At 42.0% G+C, this 17,391-nt stretch overlaps 1 protein-coding gene across 2 annotated transcripts in view; it reads right to left on the minus strand.

Moving 5' to 3' along the window:
- ldlrap1a (low density lipoprotein receptor adaptor protein 1a) overlaps positions 1-17,391 on the minus strand; it is an 84,846-nt gene that overhangs the window by 40,750 nt on the left and 26,705 nt on the right. Inside the window, exon 9 of one of the 2 annotated variants that reach the window (XM_033975434.2) lies at positions 15,231-16,028. The exons of the other annotated variant lie outside the window; for it this stretch is intronic. Coding sequence (XP_033831325.1) covers positions 15,878-16,028 — 151 coding nt within the window. The 3' untranslated portion in view covers positions 15,231-15,877. Of the gene's footprint in view, positions 1-15,230; positions 16,029-17,391 lie in introns of those variants that run through there. 2 annotated transcript variants of the gene reach the window in all.

The raw sequence follows: 17,391 nt of genomic DNA on the forward strand, positions 1-17,391 counted from the left end.
GATCAGTTCATAATCTTTCCCCATGTCTCACGTTTGCATTTACTGTTAGAGCGCCCCCCAGTGTTAGGCAGAAAATTGTATAAATTAGCCGCGCTGTTCCTTTTGTCGTCTTTTTACATTGCGCGAGTTGGATTCATTGATGCCGAGCTCACGTGCAGTGGATCTATTTCCTTCTTTATTGGTCAAACTTACGCGCAGTGGCTCTATTTCCTTCTTTATTGGTCAAACTTACACTCGGTGGCTCTATTTCCTTCTTTATTGGTCAAACTTACGCGCAGTGGCTCTATTTCCTTCTTTATTGGTCAAACTTACGCACAGTGGCTCTATTTCCTTCTTTATTGGTCAAACTCACGTGCAGTCGCTCTATTTCCTTCTTTATCTTAAAAACTGCATCATATCCATTTCTTCGTGTGTTTTCCATGATGCACAAAATGACAGTTCAAAATCAAATCTAGTGAATTCTTCAGCGCAGAATCTTCTCACTTTTACGTTTACAGCCAGAGAGCGCCCCCCGGTGGCCGTTATCCAGTAAAATTCTATAAATAAACCGCACTGTTGTATCGGCCGCAGGGTTCAAAGTCCAAAATTTACGGTAGTTTTTCCCTGCATAAGCCAGAATTCTTTCTTATATTGATTAATTCCGATACGGCACAAGGTTTTCCCAGTTTTTCACTTGTCAGACTTGAGCAGGTTTAAAAACAAATCCAAAATTATTCATTATCTTGTTTGTTTTATATCAGCTTTTAGAGCGTCTGTGTGCGCTCGTGTGTGAATGTCTGGACTACGCCGCGATTAAACCAGGATTAAATGAGAACTAAACCAGGACTAACCATCTAAAGGTTCAGCATTTAAGTTTGACAATATCTAAAACTCTGAAAAAAAAGGCTTTTTTAGGATGATGTAAAGCACTTTGAGGGTCTTAAAGGCGGAAAAGAGCTACACACTGGTCCCTCGTTTATTGCGGCGGTTATGTTCTAAAAATAACCCACAATAGGTGAAATATCATCTTTATTTTTTACATTATTCTCTCTGTTTTTGTCTGTAAAACCCCTCACCACACACTTTATACACTTTTCTCACACAGGCGTTAACATTTTCTCACATTTCTCTCTCGTTTAAACTCTCTCAAAGTTCAAACCTTCGTCGGCGTCTTTGTCGGTGCAGAACGTTTCATCGACATTGTGGGTTTTGTCGGGGAGAAAACAAATTGCAAACGCACAGCACTTCAGAGTCACACTGAGATCCAACGTTTATGTAAATTTGTCTGAACACATTCTGTACTGGACAGGAGACACGGCACGGAGGAGACTGATGGACAATGGTCTACAGTCCAACAGCCAATCAGGACGCACGACACAATGGTCTACAGTCCAACAGCCAATCAGGACGCACGACACAATGGTCTACAGTCCAACAGCCAATCAGGACGCACGACACAATGCAAGATCATACACTGGAAAAAAAAAAGTACAATTACGCTAAGAAAAGGCGCAAAACAGCGAAAGGTGAACCGCGATATAGCGGTTCACAATTTTGTTTTGTATGTGAACAATCAAAACAAAATTGTAACTAAATTAACATTTTTCCAGCTTTCCTAAGTCGAGATCATGAAACTCCAAAATAAACCCAAAATCTTTCCACTTGCAGCACAATTTCACATCAGCAGTGACACCATAAGTGCATAGACACGCCCCCTCTTTGGCGTTTAATCAGCCGTGTTCTCCGAGTGAATGCCTCCTCGTCGTGTTCTTTGGGCACTTCCTCTTTAATTATGATGTGTTATTCAAATGAGCGACAGACGCCGGCCCCGCCCCTGGTTCTTCACTGGAAAGTCACAGGCAAAAGTGAGAGATGGCGGCGGAATTAGAAATAACGGATTGACGTGTGAGCGCGCAGACATGAAAAGTGGAAAAGCGCCGCGCGTTTGGCTGAGAGGGACTCGTTACTCCCTCGCCGTCGTTATCTGCGGCGGAGAAGTTGCAGTATTCAAACCGTTTTTACACTCGTCTGGAGCAGCTGTGTCGCTCTCACTTTAATCAGTTTTACGCCGCTAACTAGAACTGTCGGGACGGGCGGGAAAATGAGAGTGAGCAATGCACCGGCGAAATGCAAGATGGCCGACAGTGGCTCAGTTGGTAGAGCGTTTTCCCACTGATTTGAAGGTTAGCGCTTTGACCGTTTTACCATTTTACTAAGATTCACAAATGTCATACCGTAAACAAATAACTAAAAGATGTATAAAATTAATGAAGTAAATTGTTTGTTCACATTTTTTGTAAGCTTTGGTCAGCGCGCTAGCTAGCTTCCTTGTCTCAAAGCTAATGCTAACTTGTATTAAAATCGTAAAATATAAAACAAACAACCTATTAAAATTCAAATTAATTAAAATAAAGACTGCAGTTGTTTTTTAAATGTAGAATACTTCAGTTTGTGGTGTTGTTTTGATATTTATTATGCCTCAATATAAAACTGGACAGGAAGTAGCGATGCTAACGCGGAGGCCGGGGGCGCGTTTGTGCACAGAGCTTATTTATTTTGGGCACATTTGGCTCTTTACTCCCCCTGCTGGCTGTGACTGGCAGTGGCTGGTTACAGAAACAGTTCAACTCAAATCACATTCATTCGTTTGGACTCACTTCTGTTTTTACATTGGTCAGTTTCAGAAGTGATAAACTCATTTGTCCCACGGAGGTGCAAGACGTTTTTGAGGAACTTTAGAATGTCGGGGTCATGTTTTATTATTCAAATGAGTACGGCTCTTTATTTTCTTTCACATTACCCAAACAAAACAAAAAAAATCCTTCACGTTTTACAGACGAGTCAGCCTTTTAAATTCACACACAGTCGGCGTTGTGGTCTTTCTGCTGGACATTAAAACTTTGGCCTTGACCGTAATGAAATGTCTTGTCTCTGTGAACCTTTCCGCCGCCATTTTGAGGACCTGCTTCAGTTGTGACCGTCCAACGCAGACGCACATTCAACACCACGGACCTCGTTATGTCCAGCGTCCACACAAGGCTCCCCTGGACATTTAGAACGACCAGATGGACTCGCACATGGAGGACTAAAGGGGGGAGTGAGGGAGGAGGAGGGGCGGGGTCAGGAGGGCTAAAGGGGGGAGGAGGGGTGGGGTCAGGAGGACTAAAGGGGAGAGTGAGGGAGGAGGAGGGGCGGGGTCAGGAGGGCTAGAGGGGGGAGGAGGGGCGAGGTCTGGAGGACTAAAAGGGGGAGTGAGGGAGGAGGAGGGGCGGGGTCAGGAGGACTAGAGGGGGGAGGAGGGGCGAGGTCTGGAGGACTAAAAGGGGGAGTGAGGGAGGAGGAGGGGCGGGGTCAGGAGGACTAAAAGGGGGAGTGAAAGAGGAGGAGGGGCGAGGTCTGGAGGACTAAAGGGGAGAGGAGGGGGGGATATGGAGGACTAAACGGGAGGGTGAAAGAGGAGGAGGGGCGGGGTCAGGAGGACTAAAGGGGGGAGGAGGGGCGGGGTCAGGAGGACTAAAGGGGGGAGGAGGGGCGGGGTCAGGAGGACTAAAGGGGGGAGGAGGGGCGGGGTCAGGAGGACTAAAGGGGGGAGGAGGGGCGGGGTCTGGAGGACTAAAGGGGGGAGGAGGGGCGGGGTCAGGAGGACTAAAGGGGGGAGTGAGGGAGGAGGAGGGGCGGGGTCTGGAGGACTAAAGGGGGGAGTGAGGGAGGAGGGGCGGGGTCAGGAGGACTAAAGGGGGGAGTGCGGGGGGCGGGGTCTGGCAGTATAAGAAACAGTGTGATTGGTCTAACACGTATCCACACTTCAAACTCCGCCCCTGCAGCCCGGCGTTTGTATCAGAAACACCTGGCTGTAATAAGGGCAGCCCTGCGTGATGTGACCAACTACTTGAAATTATAGAGGCCACTGGAGGCAGCACAAACTCAGACTGAAGCATTTTGGACCAGAAATCTGCACTTAGTTTTCATTAAACTGGCAAGAAAAGTGTCGAACGCTCAAAACACCATATGGACAGTTAAGTAGTGTTTGGATTTTGTGTTTGGTTTCACTTTAAAGTCATTTCTTGAACATTTACCTCACATTTATTTGTTTAATTAGAAAAATATTTGGTCACAATTGGTCCGGCAAGTTTCTCTGACATTGTGCTACGAGAATTGAATGACCAAATTAGTTTTTATGTTTTATTATTCCATTTCTGGTTTTTGTTTGTTTAGGCTACACACATTAGCTGAGGTTACGTCCGCTCGATTCGCGCACACAAACGAGAAACTTAACGCGCGCAGGGACTGGACCGGTGCATTGTGGGTAACGCCGCAGACGGGAGGAACAGATGTGCGGTTCAGAATCATTAGGGAGACGTTTGAATTTGGAGAGCGAGGCTGTAGGTGGAGGCGAGCGGCCCAAAGATTCTGTTATAGGAGCCAGGAAAGCAAATCCAGCTCATAACTCAGCTCGTGTCCGCAGATGTTTGAGTTTTATGAGGTAACTTAAGAATTTACCTAAACAAAATGGCGGTGGGATTTGTGAGGAAGACTCATTTGGACTCGCCGTGTCGTAAGTGAAAGTGTTTGTCCCGTGAGCTGAAGATTCATGGTTCGAAATCTCGCTCTGGAGATAAAAAAAACAGCATCGGTAGAGCGGTCAGAGCACAGAAATGAACGCTGCGGTTGTGTCCTTGGGCAACACACTTAACCCACCTCGCCCCCCGGTGTCTCTCTATAAAGATGTGACCGTTCGCCGTTCGCCCGATCGCGTTTGGAAACAGAGAAACTCCGCTGTGAGTCCTCCGTGTGTCTGTGGCTCTATAAATGTCACATAAACAGACACAAATCGCTTCTCGTTTCCATTTGCAGTAAAAACAAAGACACAACGGAGAAACGGGCTCATATCTGCGGCTCGGAAAAACGCTTTATATTTGCAGAAATGGCTCCCGTTTCCCCGGACGCTCACATGCATCCTTAAAAGTGCATTATGGAACTTTTCTGGTGGACTTTTCTGGTTACTTGCTCGTCTCTGTGGGGATGTTACTGCTTTTTTTTTACTATGAGCAGGCTCGGCTCTCCACAGATCTGAGCTGTAACTTTGCTTTGTGGTTTCTTCTGCTTATGTTCATGGAGGTAGATAGAAGTTTAAAGTCATACGATGGAACATTCCAGCGTCACGTCGTCATTTTGACACTTTTTTTTGTTTTTAAAGTGCTGCTCTAGTGCGACGTGCGTCTGTCCATAGGGGGCGCTACAGCTACACGGCGCTTTATTGTGACGACATTTACGGCGACGTCGGCTCCTATTGGACATCGCAGTTTTCTAACGCGGACGTCAGAGGATTTGTTTCTTTTATGACGTCGTTTTAGATGAATATTGTGATTTAAAAAGTGTAAATTATAATAAAACAATCCACAGAGATGAGAACCATAGAGACACAACCTCAAAACAACGGATTTAAATTGAGTCTAAAAGTAGAAATACCGTGAGGTAACGTGATCCAGGCGAGCGCTCGACCACGACTCTGCCGCTCTAAAATAATGAGTTTGTTTTGTTTTTATCTTTGTTTTTATTTATTTATTTATTATTATCCCTGCACCAAAAACCTTCTGTCTGCTTTGTTTTCCATATTTATTTGTTAGTATATGATCAAATATACTTCTTACTATCTGACAATACTGAATCTAAACGTATTCCAAACACCTCGAGGTCCCACTGTAGGAGCTGGAGGAAGCGTCTGGGGTGTGGGAAGTCTGTGAGAAGAGGAAGAAAATGGATGGATGTTTGGATTTTAGTGACATTTAACGACCACTGGCCACATTAATATTGTATCGTCTGGCACCGGGCCGAGTCCAGCTGATGGACACAGAGTGGACGGAGTGTTACAGATGAACCGTGAGCGCCCCCTGTGGAGTGTAGCGAGTAAAACAGCCACTACAGACACTTCACAAAGAGTTAAAATGTGATTAAAGCCCCCGTGTGTTTAGATGTTTGTTTATTTTGAGTGAATGAAGACGCTGCGACTGTAACGACAAAGAAATCCAACAGTTTAACAAATATAAAGTCTAGTTTAAAGAATTTTCACATTAAAAACACGATTTTTCTTTTGTTCATTAAGTTAAGACTGAAGTGAACAGAGTGAGATGAGAGACTCTGAATATTAACTCGAAGTAACTGAATGTAGGAATACTGCAGTACTGTAAGAGTAACAGATTACGAAGTACAGCTACTATAAAATCAAATGAATACGTGACGGTTCTTGTTCACAGAATTTTAGGTTTATTCAGATAAAAGAAACAAAACATAAATCTGTTCAGTTCTGTGATAATGTTCCCTCTGATTGGACTGTGTATCTGAATACTTTGCAAAATACTACTTAATTTGTGTATGAGTATTCTCCTCATCGCTGTACGTGTGTATATTTATGTATATTTATATATTTATTTATTCTGAATGACTATGACTCTCACACGTCTCTTTTTCTCCAGATTTGCTGCACATTTAGGTCCAAAATTAAACGGTAATGAAGTAAAAGAATAAAGTACTGTACTTAAGTAAACATTTTGGGTATCTGTACTTTACTTAAGTACATTTTACAGTGTGTACTTTCTACTTTTACTTCACTACATTTGAGAGCAGTGTCTGTACTTTCTACTGTACTACATTTATGAACTGGACTGAAAAGTAAAAGTATTTTTATTATAGTTTGAGACTTGCTGAAAAGGCTGAGGTTTATTTTTAACACGATCAGAATTTAAATAATTAAAAATATACAAATAAAACAAAAAAAAATATCGATTTAATTGTTTCTGTTGAACAAAATTCAGCTCAAATCTTTATCAGAATCAGCACATTTGAAGCTTTAAAAGACTCAAAATCTGTGAGAAATACTTTTACTTTTTACCCTTTACATTTTTAAACGATACTTTAATGTGATACTTTTACTTTTACACCATAAAGAGTGTTATTTATTTATTTTTGCTTTGATTTAACCTTTATTTAACCAGGAAAGTCCCACTGAGATTAAAATCCTCTATATATGAGGTTGCATTAGCATTAGCATTAGCATTAGCATGTAGCGAGCGCCGGATCCTCTTCCATTTCACCAGCAGCTCGTCTGTGACTTTTAGAAAAGCCTCAAACTGTGACGTTCCCCGTGTAGCCGGCGCGTCCCGGGGAGCCTCCTCACAGATCCCGAGATTCCCGCAGATACGAAAATGTCAGCGAGATTTTAAGGCCCGAAAACTGTAGCAACGTCCGAGTTTCAACCAAACGTGACCTGTGTCCACGCCGATGTTTTGTCTTTCCAGCCGATTTCAAGCGTTTTAAGATCATTATTTAAACACGCAGACAAATTATTACATGTTTTAATTTTATAAAACTGAAGTCAATTTGCAAAAACAGATATTACATAACAAAAGTCTATGTATAATTTGCTCATAATGTTTTTAAAATTCAAATTTCATTGCGATAAAAATATAAACACGATCCTCCTGTTTCTCAAATCCACAAATCCCGAAAGAACAAAACATTTCTGTCATTTTTGTAATCAAATTCTTCAGTTATTTTTATTACTTTGCGTGTGCTGCTCTTATGTTGTATAAATATAATTGTGTGTACTATTTTGCCTCTGAAATACACAACTATATATGAAACTACACCCCCCATAGACTGTATATATAAATGGACATAGCTAACCTGCTAGTGCCACGTCCCAAACAGGAAGTGATCGATTCTAGCTCCGATTCTCCGTCAGACTCGTCATTTTGGTCTTAAATGTTCGTATTAACCCTCTACATGATCCTGGGGTTCATTTTTTTTAAGTTATTTTGAGATTATTTTTTAAGTTTTTTATTTATTTTTTTGTCATTTTGAGGGTTTTTATTGTAATTTTTATTATATATATATTTTTTTTTTGTTATTTTGAGGTTGTTGTTTTGTTTTGTTTTAGTTTATTTTCTTTATTTTTTTTGTTATTTTGAGTTGTTTTTTCATTTAATTTTGAGTTGTGTTTTTTTATTTATTTATAATTTTTTTTTTTTTAGTTTATTTTTTTATTTTTTGAAAAACTGTGTCCTCTTTCCATAACTGCTACTGTCAGACTCGTCATTTTTGTTCTTAAACGTTCGTATTAACCCTCTACATGATCCTGTAAATCAAGATATGAACATTAATAACAGACAAATCCGCTGACGTTAGCGACAGGTTTGATTGACGCCATTGCTAAGCGCCCTCTCCGTGCTCAAATTCACCTGTGCACCTCCTCCGGCCTCGATGAGCTTCATTCGGAGCTGAAGCTGTCGTCACGTCGTCCACTTCTTTATACAGTCTATGCATCCCCCATAATCCCCTGCCTTATATATGAAACTACATCCCCCATAATCCCCTGCCTCGAACACCACTCACTGTGTTTGTCTGAGCGAATGACCCGTCCCGTCCCGTCATTACGTCATACTTATAACGCTATGGGCCAGTTACTATGACCGTGTGTTCTTTGTGTGGACTAAATAACCAAGCCGCATGGATCTGCAGTGTTTTGTACTCGAGTGTGTGTCAATGTTCAATGGGTTAAACCTGTTCATGAGGGCTAGCATGACTCCGCTAATGATCTGTCAACTCTATAAACGATTTGTATGGAAATATAAATGTCTACTTATGTATTACCACTCAAAAGAATTAAATATTTTCAATGCAACTTATCACTGGCTTTGTTTGTGTTTAAAGGGGGCGGGGCGTGAGCGGCACTTTCGCTGTGTTACATCACCCACAGCCACACGGGGGAAATGATGCAACGACGTGGGGTTTACTCCAGTTTAAAGGAGCCGGAGTAGACGCGACTCTGATCTGATGTTTCTTCGTCACAAACAGACCGGGAGTTGTGTTTTTGTTTCGTTCGCACACGTTTAACGCACAAACCTGCAGATTTAGGCTGAGAAAACGCTCTGTTCCACCTCGTGATGTCATCGTGTGGCGATACAGGAAGTGTGTCACTGTGTTTTTAAACTCCACACACCTTCATTTATAGAATCGTTTGGGTCATTTCAGTCCTGCCGATCTACAACTGAACTAAAGGTAAAAGGAGCTGTTAATTTAAAACTACCACTTGATGACATCACAAGGTGGAACGTCGCATTTTGAGCTTTGTAGATGTTACAGACTAATAATAAAGTGTGACTCAAACATGTGTGAATGAAACAAAACACAACTCCAGGTCTGTTTTTTAGGAGGAAATAACATTAGAACATGGATTAAAGCTACAAGAGTCAGTTTTGTGTCATATTGGACTTTAAACTGAATTAAAGACTGTGAGGATCTATTATTTTTATCATTTTACTTAAATAAAAAACTGTATTTATAATTTAAAAATATATATATATAATCCCTACATCTGTAAGGTATGATTTTGTATTATTATTATTATTATTATTATTATTATTATTATTTTGTTTTGTATTATTTATTTTTATTTTTTTTTTTATTATTTTTTTATCCATATTGTGTATTTACTTTTTTGTTTTACTTTCAGCTCTGGAGTTGCCGATCTCGACTGAACTAAAGGTAAAAAAGGAGGAGTTCACTTGAAAACTACCACTTGATGACATCACAAGGTGGAACAGAGCGTTTTGAGCTTTGTAGATGTAACAGACGAATAATTAAGTGTAACAAAACACAACTCCAGTCTTTTTGAGGCTTTATGGACTGAAACTGTAAGAGTCCGTGTCGTGTGATATTGAACCTTTAATACAAACTTTATTTTATCTGCACATATTCTGTTCTGAGCTGCTCCACGTCGGGAGGAATAAAAAAGTGTTTTTCACGTCTCAGTGGGTATATTATATCTGTTGATTTTCAGACTGTGTTTTATAAATAATGAAAAAAAGAATCATCTGAAGGTCCAGAGGTTTTACACATGTTCACTCAGACTGTGACACTTCAATGGATCTTACAGGTAATGAGTTTGGGGGAGAGGGAAAAATACACACACACACACACACCGACGCACCCCGACACCCACACACACACACAGACAGACACAGACACACACACACACATAAAAACATATACACACACACACACACAGACAGACACACACACAGACAGACACACACACAGACACACACAGACAGACACACACAGACAGACACACACACAGACACACACAGACAGACAGACACACACACAGACAGACACACACACAGACACACACACAGACAGACACACACACAGACACACACACAGACAGACACACACACAGACACACACAGAGACGCTGCTCTGATAATGTGCACAGCCAAGAGGAGAAGCACGAGTGTGTGTGGATGTGCGTGTATATGTGTGTGTGTGTGTTTGTGTGTGCGTGTATATGTGTGTGTTTGTGCGTTTGTGTGTGTTTGTGCGTTTGTGTGTGTTTGTGTGTGTATATGTTTGTGTGTGTGTTTGTGCGTTTGTGCGTTTGTGTGTGTTTGTGTGTGTGTTTGTGTGTGTGTGTGTGTTTGTGTTTGTGTGTGTGTTTGTGCGTTTGTGTGTTTTTGTGTGTGTGTGTGTGTGTGTGTTTGTGTGTGTGTTTGTGTGTGTGTTTGTGCGTTTGTGTGACCCTTAAAAGAGCAAACTCCACATCTCGCTCTTTTCTTTTCTCAGACACGTGAGATAAATGTCGACCCCAAACTGTTAAATTTATCTGCAGAGAATCAGAGACGACGTGGACCTAGTTTCAAAGTTTGAAGTCGTTCTTTTTTGTTGTTGTTGTTGTTTTTGTGCTTGAAGTGGGTCATGGACTAATTACAATGTGACGCAATGTTAAGTCGGTGGGAGAACGTTTTTGTTTCACACAAACACAAACATTTTAAGCGTGAAGTTTAAGCAGATGTTTCCTGCCCCGACACAGATCAACTGTTTAAAAAGCTCCTGAGGTCAAAATACGTCTTTAAAGCGTTTAAGAAAGAGGAAACACTGTTAGCATGCTAGTAGTTGTTTGCATAGTCACAGTGGGCGTGTCACAGTGGGCGTGGCACAGTGGGCGTGTCCAGGTGGAGGTTAAACGGGGGCAGATCGACAAAATGGCGTCTTGAAAATAGTGGATTAAAGATTAAACTCAAACATGAATCAGTCCAAATTAAACTTCAGAGACTCAACGAGAAGAAACGACCAGAACATGAGAAACATCTGAACAGTTTGAAGAACACGTCTGATTTAAGAGTAAAGTCTGAGTCTGAGTTTGTGCTCACACAGATTTAAACTATGGGGTCGTCCACAGCAGCTTTGACGCTGTTGTTCTGTTTCCACATGTGAGTGTGGACAGAACGGTCTCAGGAGACGGGTTTTTTTATGCCATTTAAAACAGCGACAAAGGCAGAAATTTATGGACAGTAACAACTTGTTCTACAAACAGATAAAATCAACATTGGCACAAAAAACATTTTTTTACAGACCAAAGATTATTATTACTGTAAATAGTGGCACATTTGTTCATTAAACTTTATATTAAACCAACAATGTTAAAACAAGTGTGAGCGGCAGAGCCACATGAGCCACATGAGCCACATGAGCCACATGAGCCACATGAGCCACATGAGCCACATGAGCCACAAGTGTCACACTAATCACGGTCAGAAACAGGTACAAAGTGGAACAATGGTTCTGTAAATGGAAATACATGTTAAAACCGAAATAAAAAATTTAAAAAAGTTCTTCAAAATGGAAAATAAAACAAAATAAAACGTTTTCTCACTGATAGATTTTGAGTTTGTTCACAAAAAATCTCTATATTTTGCTCCATGAGGCCTGAGGTTTGAGGAGAGGCTGAGTCTGTTCAGGTCACTGCTCCGTCCTCACTCTGCCCTTTACTTTGTGTCCGTCCTCCAGAGACAGTCGGGGCTGAGCTTCTGCTACGTGTCCAGTAAATAAGAACCAAGACGAGTTTGAGGTCACTTTGGATTTGAGTTTGGGCTGAGGCACATTTCAACAGAGTGTGGGCCAAGGAACAAGTCTCTGATTAACACCACGTAAAAATAAATGAAAAGTAACAGTTAAGACAAAATAAGATGGAAAAAACACAAATATAAAACTAAAAAGAAGTACATTTTGGTCAAAAGACAAAGGCTAAAAATAAAAAACAAATCCTGCGTTCTCTCTTTATTTATACAGGATAACCAAGGAAAAAAACAAACTAAACAAGTAAACAAGTCCATATAAATCATTAAAAACAGGAGCAGCTGTGGTGATATAAGTTCATTATTAGATTATTAAACAGCGACTGTGGGACCAAAGTCTCCAGTTTTCCTTGTTCTTGGAGTTTGTTCCATTTTTGTGAAGCTAAAATCCTCGTTCCCGTCTCAGTCCTGGAGCAGCTCGTCCTTCACCTTGTGCAGTCATGTGATCTCGGATTAAATGTTTCTGTATCAATAATTAATAAGCAGGTGAGAAATTCAGGGAGTTTTTGGAGTCGTCCCTTATAGAGACATTTCATACAGTGCATTTATTTTCCCCATAGACTTATTCTGACCCAATATGAGGAACTAACACTTTTGTTTTGGTCAGTTATTGAGTGTTGAGGTTGGATTAAACTTTACTCTTTCTTTCTTCTTTATTTGTCAGTGATCATGTACAAATTCATTAATCTTACAAAGGTAAAGATGATTTGTACCAGATTTAGCTCCATGTGCAGGTGAACACACATTAAAAACACACATTTCTTTACACTGACATCATAAGACTAACATCAGCAGGAAAATACAATAAAATGTCCCTTTGTCCAGTACATGATGTTTCCTTCAGTCCAAACACATTTAAAAATCATTCTGTGCAGGTTTTTTTTTACAGTGAAACAGAACAGACTCCAATCAACACAATATTCTCGGTGAAGAAGCAGCACAGAAATAATGGCTCTTACATCTGAAACCCTTCTGTCGACCCCCTGAGGCCAGAGCTTACCGGACACCTTCAGCTGTGTCCATCAGCTTACACCTCTGCGCCTCAGTGAACCAGGCTTTGTGCGCGTGTCCATTTAAGCTCGTGCCTTCACCAAAACTGAGCACAGCTTCCCTTTAAGGAGGAAGACTCTTAAATAATGCAGGTGGTGAAGCAAGCCTGTTGTAAGGGGGAAAAGACTCACTTCACTGGACTGCAGCCTGTTAGTGGAGAGCAATCCGCGTGACTACAACCTCTCCAGGGTCCGGTCCACATATAAGAAACTGGAACGTGGCAAGGAACGTGCGCGTGCCAGGGAGGGACCGTGCGTAAAACCGAGGGACTGTGCGTAAAACTGAGGGACTGTGCGTAAAGATGAGGGACTGTGCGTTAAAAACTGAGGGACTGTGCGTAAAACTGAGGGACTTTGCGTAAAACTGAGGGACTGTGCGTAATAACTGAGGGACTGTGCGTAAAACTGAGGGACTGTGCGTAAAACTGATGGACTGTGCGTAAAGATGAGGGACTGTGCGTAAAGATGAGGGACTGTGCGTAAAACTGAGGGACTGTGCGTAAAACTGAGGGACTGTGCGTTAAAAACTGAGGGACTGTGCGTAAAACTGAGGGACTGTGCGTAAAACTGATGGACTGTGCGTAAAACCGAGGGACCGTGCGTAAAACTGAGGGACTGTGCGTAAAACTGAGGGACTGTGCGTAAAACTGATGGACTGTGCGTAAAACCGAGGGACCGTGCGTAAAACTGAGGGACTGTGCGTAAAACCGAGGGACTGTGCGTAAAACTGAGGGACTGTGCGTAAAACTGAGGGACTATGCGTAAAGATGAGGGACTGTGCGTTAAAAACTGAGGGACTGTGCGTAAAGATGAGGGACTGTGCGTAAAACCGAGGGACTGTGCGTAAAACTGATGGACTGTGCGTAAAGCCGTGACGCATAAACGCCTGACGGGTTTAAAGCAGATATCCACGCCCCCTTTGCCCATTATATACGCGCGCTGGTGCGTTACAGACTCGGGACAATATTACACACGTTAAACCTTTTATTTGTGTGCGTCTGTGTCTTGGAAGAGCGAATAAAAGTTGGATTTATCGACCTGAACTATCGCCTTAAATGTGGGAGCGCACCCGGGAGTGGAGTGACTGATTAAAACATCTTAAAACATCATGTTGTGACAAAGAGGAGCGGGAATGTGAGCAGAATGTGAGAGGGTTCAGCCTCGGGTGGGAGGAGGAGAGGGTCTGTGCAGAGGGACGACGCAACACTGCCCCCTGCTGCTCAAAGTGATGAAACTGCAGTGGAGAAATGTACAGATGTTTATACACATATGTGCTGTTAGATCTAGAGAGGAACAATGTCATTTTAGTTTAATTAGACAAAAATTAACCCTAACACATGGTTCCAGACCCAGAGGACTCCAGGGGGCTGCGGGGACACTTGGAATGATGCTGATTTAAACAAAGGTTAAACTTTTTTGTTCTAAACTAATTTTTTGTAAAGGTTATTGTTGTAGATTTTACATTTCACATTTTGAAAGTCAATACTGACCAAGTCCGACCTCTACAAGAACTGCAGCACAAGAAAAACGACACGTGTGGCCAAAAAAACTCAGTGTCAAAGTCTGATCTCAGAGGCTGAGCGGGTTCGACCTGGTGAGGACTTGGACAGACCGCAGGAAACACCAGGAGCCACAGGGAGGCGCTAGTGGCAAAAAACTATGAGATTATGTCCTTAAGCAAGACACTTCACCCACATCGCCTAGTGGTGTGTGTGTGTGTGTGTGTGTCGGTGATGGTCTGAGGGGCCGATGGCGCAGATTGACAGTCAGTCTGTCCCAGGGCAGCTGTGGCTACAATAGTAACTGAATAATGCTGTGTAAAGTGTTTTGAGTGTCCAAAAAAGTGCAAGATAAATCCAATGCATTATATTATTATTATCATTGATGGAGGCGGCGGTCGGTGCTTTAGCCACGCCCCTTTACATAAACAGTCTATGATCTGACCGTCTACAAATGATGTTTTTTAAGTCGATTTAAACTCCCAGTCTTTAATTAATTTATGTATTTGATTGGGACGATGTAAGTTAATGGACCCGACTCAACGTGAACATAAACACACCTCCATCATAACCAATGGATCATTTCCTTCCATCCGTTTTCCCAAAGGGCTGAGGTCACAAAAGGGTCAAAATTAAAATTGCAGACTACACTCACCGCACAGTTTCCATCTTGGAATAAGGAGAGAAACACTTTACCATCTGAGCTACTGTCGCTCCCACATCTTTGTACGAACCGGTCTACTAAAAACATCGAGTTAAAATAAATAAAAGAAACATCAGAACACACAGGGGTTTCATATCTTTACTTTATTTCTGTACATTGCTGGTTTATTATAGTTTACACTGAAATGACCATCACATGATCCAGCCCTTTAGACTCTTCACACAAAACAGGCCTCACTGTGGAGAATCTGCACCAAACGCCCGGAGCAGACCCTCCACAGACGTTTGCACGAAGAAGAATCCGTAGAAAAACATTTATTATCGTCTGTGCTTCATATTCACAATAAGATCTAAATGTTGTTTTTTTGCAAATCCGATTGTCTCGATATTAAGGCCTGTCTGTACAATAATCTACATTAAACAACGACTGAATCAAACGCAAAACACTGTTATTATTCATATAAAAATAATTATACAACTAAAAATAATTATAAAACTATACATTGTAACTAAAGAGAGAAAATACTGATTATGAAATGAGACGGAGTAAACAAAAATAAATGTTTTAGTAACAGTGAGTGGGTGTTATTGCTTTGGTGTGTGAGGCCACGGTGTCGGCCACTTCTATCAGTCCGTTTAAAGTGTGCGACAAGAGGAAGAGGCGGAGCTACGCGGGCGTTTCAAACACAGTGACGCTTCTCTGGTCCCTCTCCCTGAACTCGTCCGTGATTGGCCGTCCCCTCTCCGGACCCTCGTGCGATCGGCGCAGCGGTCAGAAGGCAAAGATGTCGTCCCCGAACGGACTCGAGCAGTTGTTGCGGCGGTTGGCGTTCGCGTTCCGGTCCCAGTCGGGTTGTGCGAGCCAATCCTGAGGCGTCACCCCAATGTCCAGGACCTGGGGGTGACTACGGGACACGGCCAGGCTGCGGACAGGACGCAGAACGTTAACTTTATCCAGTCTGAACTATAAATAGAGACATTAATGTGCGAAACTGGACTGAAGAGTGTCCAAACTGCATCGAAATCACAACAGCGCCCTCTACAGCACTGTTAGCGTCACTACTTCCTGTTAGCGTCACTACTTCCTGTTAGCGTCACTACTTCCTGTCCAGTTTTATCTCTGAGATTTTTACAGAGTCATGAGAAAAAATGAACTAATATTTAAAGATCGAACAGTGGACGGGGAGCTGCAGGTGGGTTAGAGGTCAGAGGTCAGAGGTCAGAGGGTTAGGGTCAGACTGTGGACAGGGAGCTGCAGGTGGACGTCACTGTCACATGTTAAACACTAGACCAAAAAAAAAAAAAGAATATTTCACCAGAGACACTTGACTTTTGAAAAAGACGTGTTTGTGTCTCAATGCTAATGCTAATGCTAATTTTGAGACGGAATAAACATTAAAACGACACCACAAACTGAAGTATCCTGCATTTAAATTTCAAATAAATTTAAAATAAAGACGACTGAATGATTTTAGAAGGTTGTTTTTTTTATGTTTTCTGATTTTAATAAAAGTGACGGTGTGATATACAAACACAGAACCTTTTGTAGCTTTGTAAGAATAAATTGTTTTCCAGACAGACGTGGTCATTTCTCGTAATCACAGGAAACTCGGACGTATCAGCTCCGTTTGGTCATTTTGTTCAAGGCCGTGTTTCTCGTCCGTGTCCTCCTCACACACACACGACTGACGAGGCTTTAAAACTCCGCCGTGATCTCACTTTGTTTGACTCGGCTTTGACTTTTGCCGGACGCCGCGTTTGACCCGACTGTACGGCTTTAACCGACGATAAAGATCCACGACCGACCCCTCTGCGCCCGTTCTGCATGAAACGGAACACAAACCCACACGTCTCCTATGAAAACGCAGGATGTTTTGCTCTTTGCAGACGTATCTTATTTTACAAACATGTTCTGAGCGTCATGGCGTCCGTGCGTTAGTTCGTCAGTCCAGTGTATTTTCTAAAACTGCGCCTCCCCGGAACAAAAAGAGCCCACAGATTTTTCACCGGGTCGACGACGATAAGTTAGAAAACTGTTTTATCGACATTTAAAATCATATTATTATCAGCGATTTAATCAACACACTTGGATCAGAGAATCATTTTCAGTTTTGTGAGACCCGTAAGTGATTATAAAGTATTTGGTAATCAGTTGAAAAGTTACATACGGTAAATGATGAGGTTAAAGGAAAAAGACAAAACAAACAAACGACACAATCTCACATTATCCACATTTGAACTGACGACTCTCAGCTCGTCCTGATTTAAATATAAACCCAAACACAC

The sequence above is a fragment of the Periophthalmus magnuspinnatus genome, chromosome 11 (genome assembly GCF_009829125.3).
Source record: "Periophthalmus magnuspinnatus isolate fPerMag1 chromosome 11, fPerMag1.2.pri, whole genome shotgun sequence".
NCBI lineage: Eukaryota > Metazoa > Chordata > Actinopteri > Gobiiformes > Gobiidae > Periophthalmus > Periophthalmus magnuspinnatus.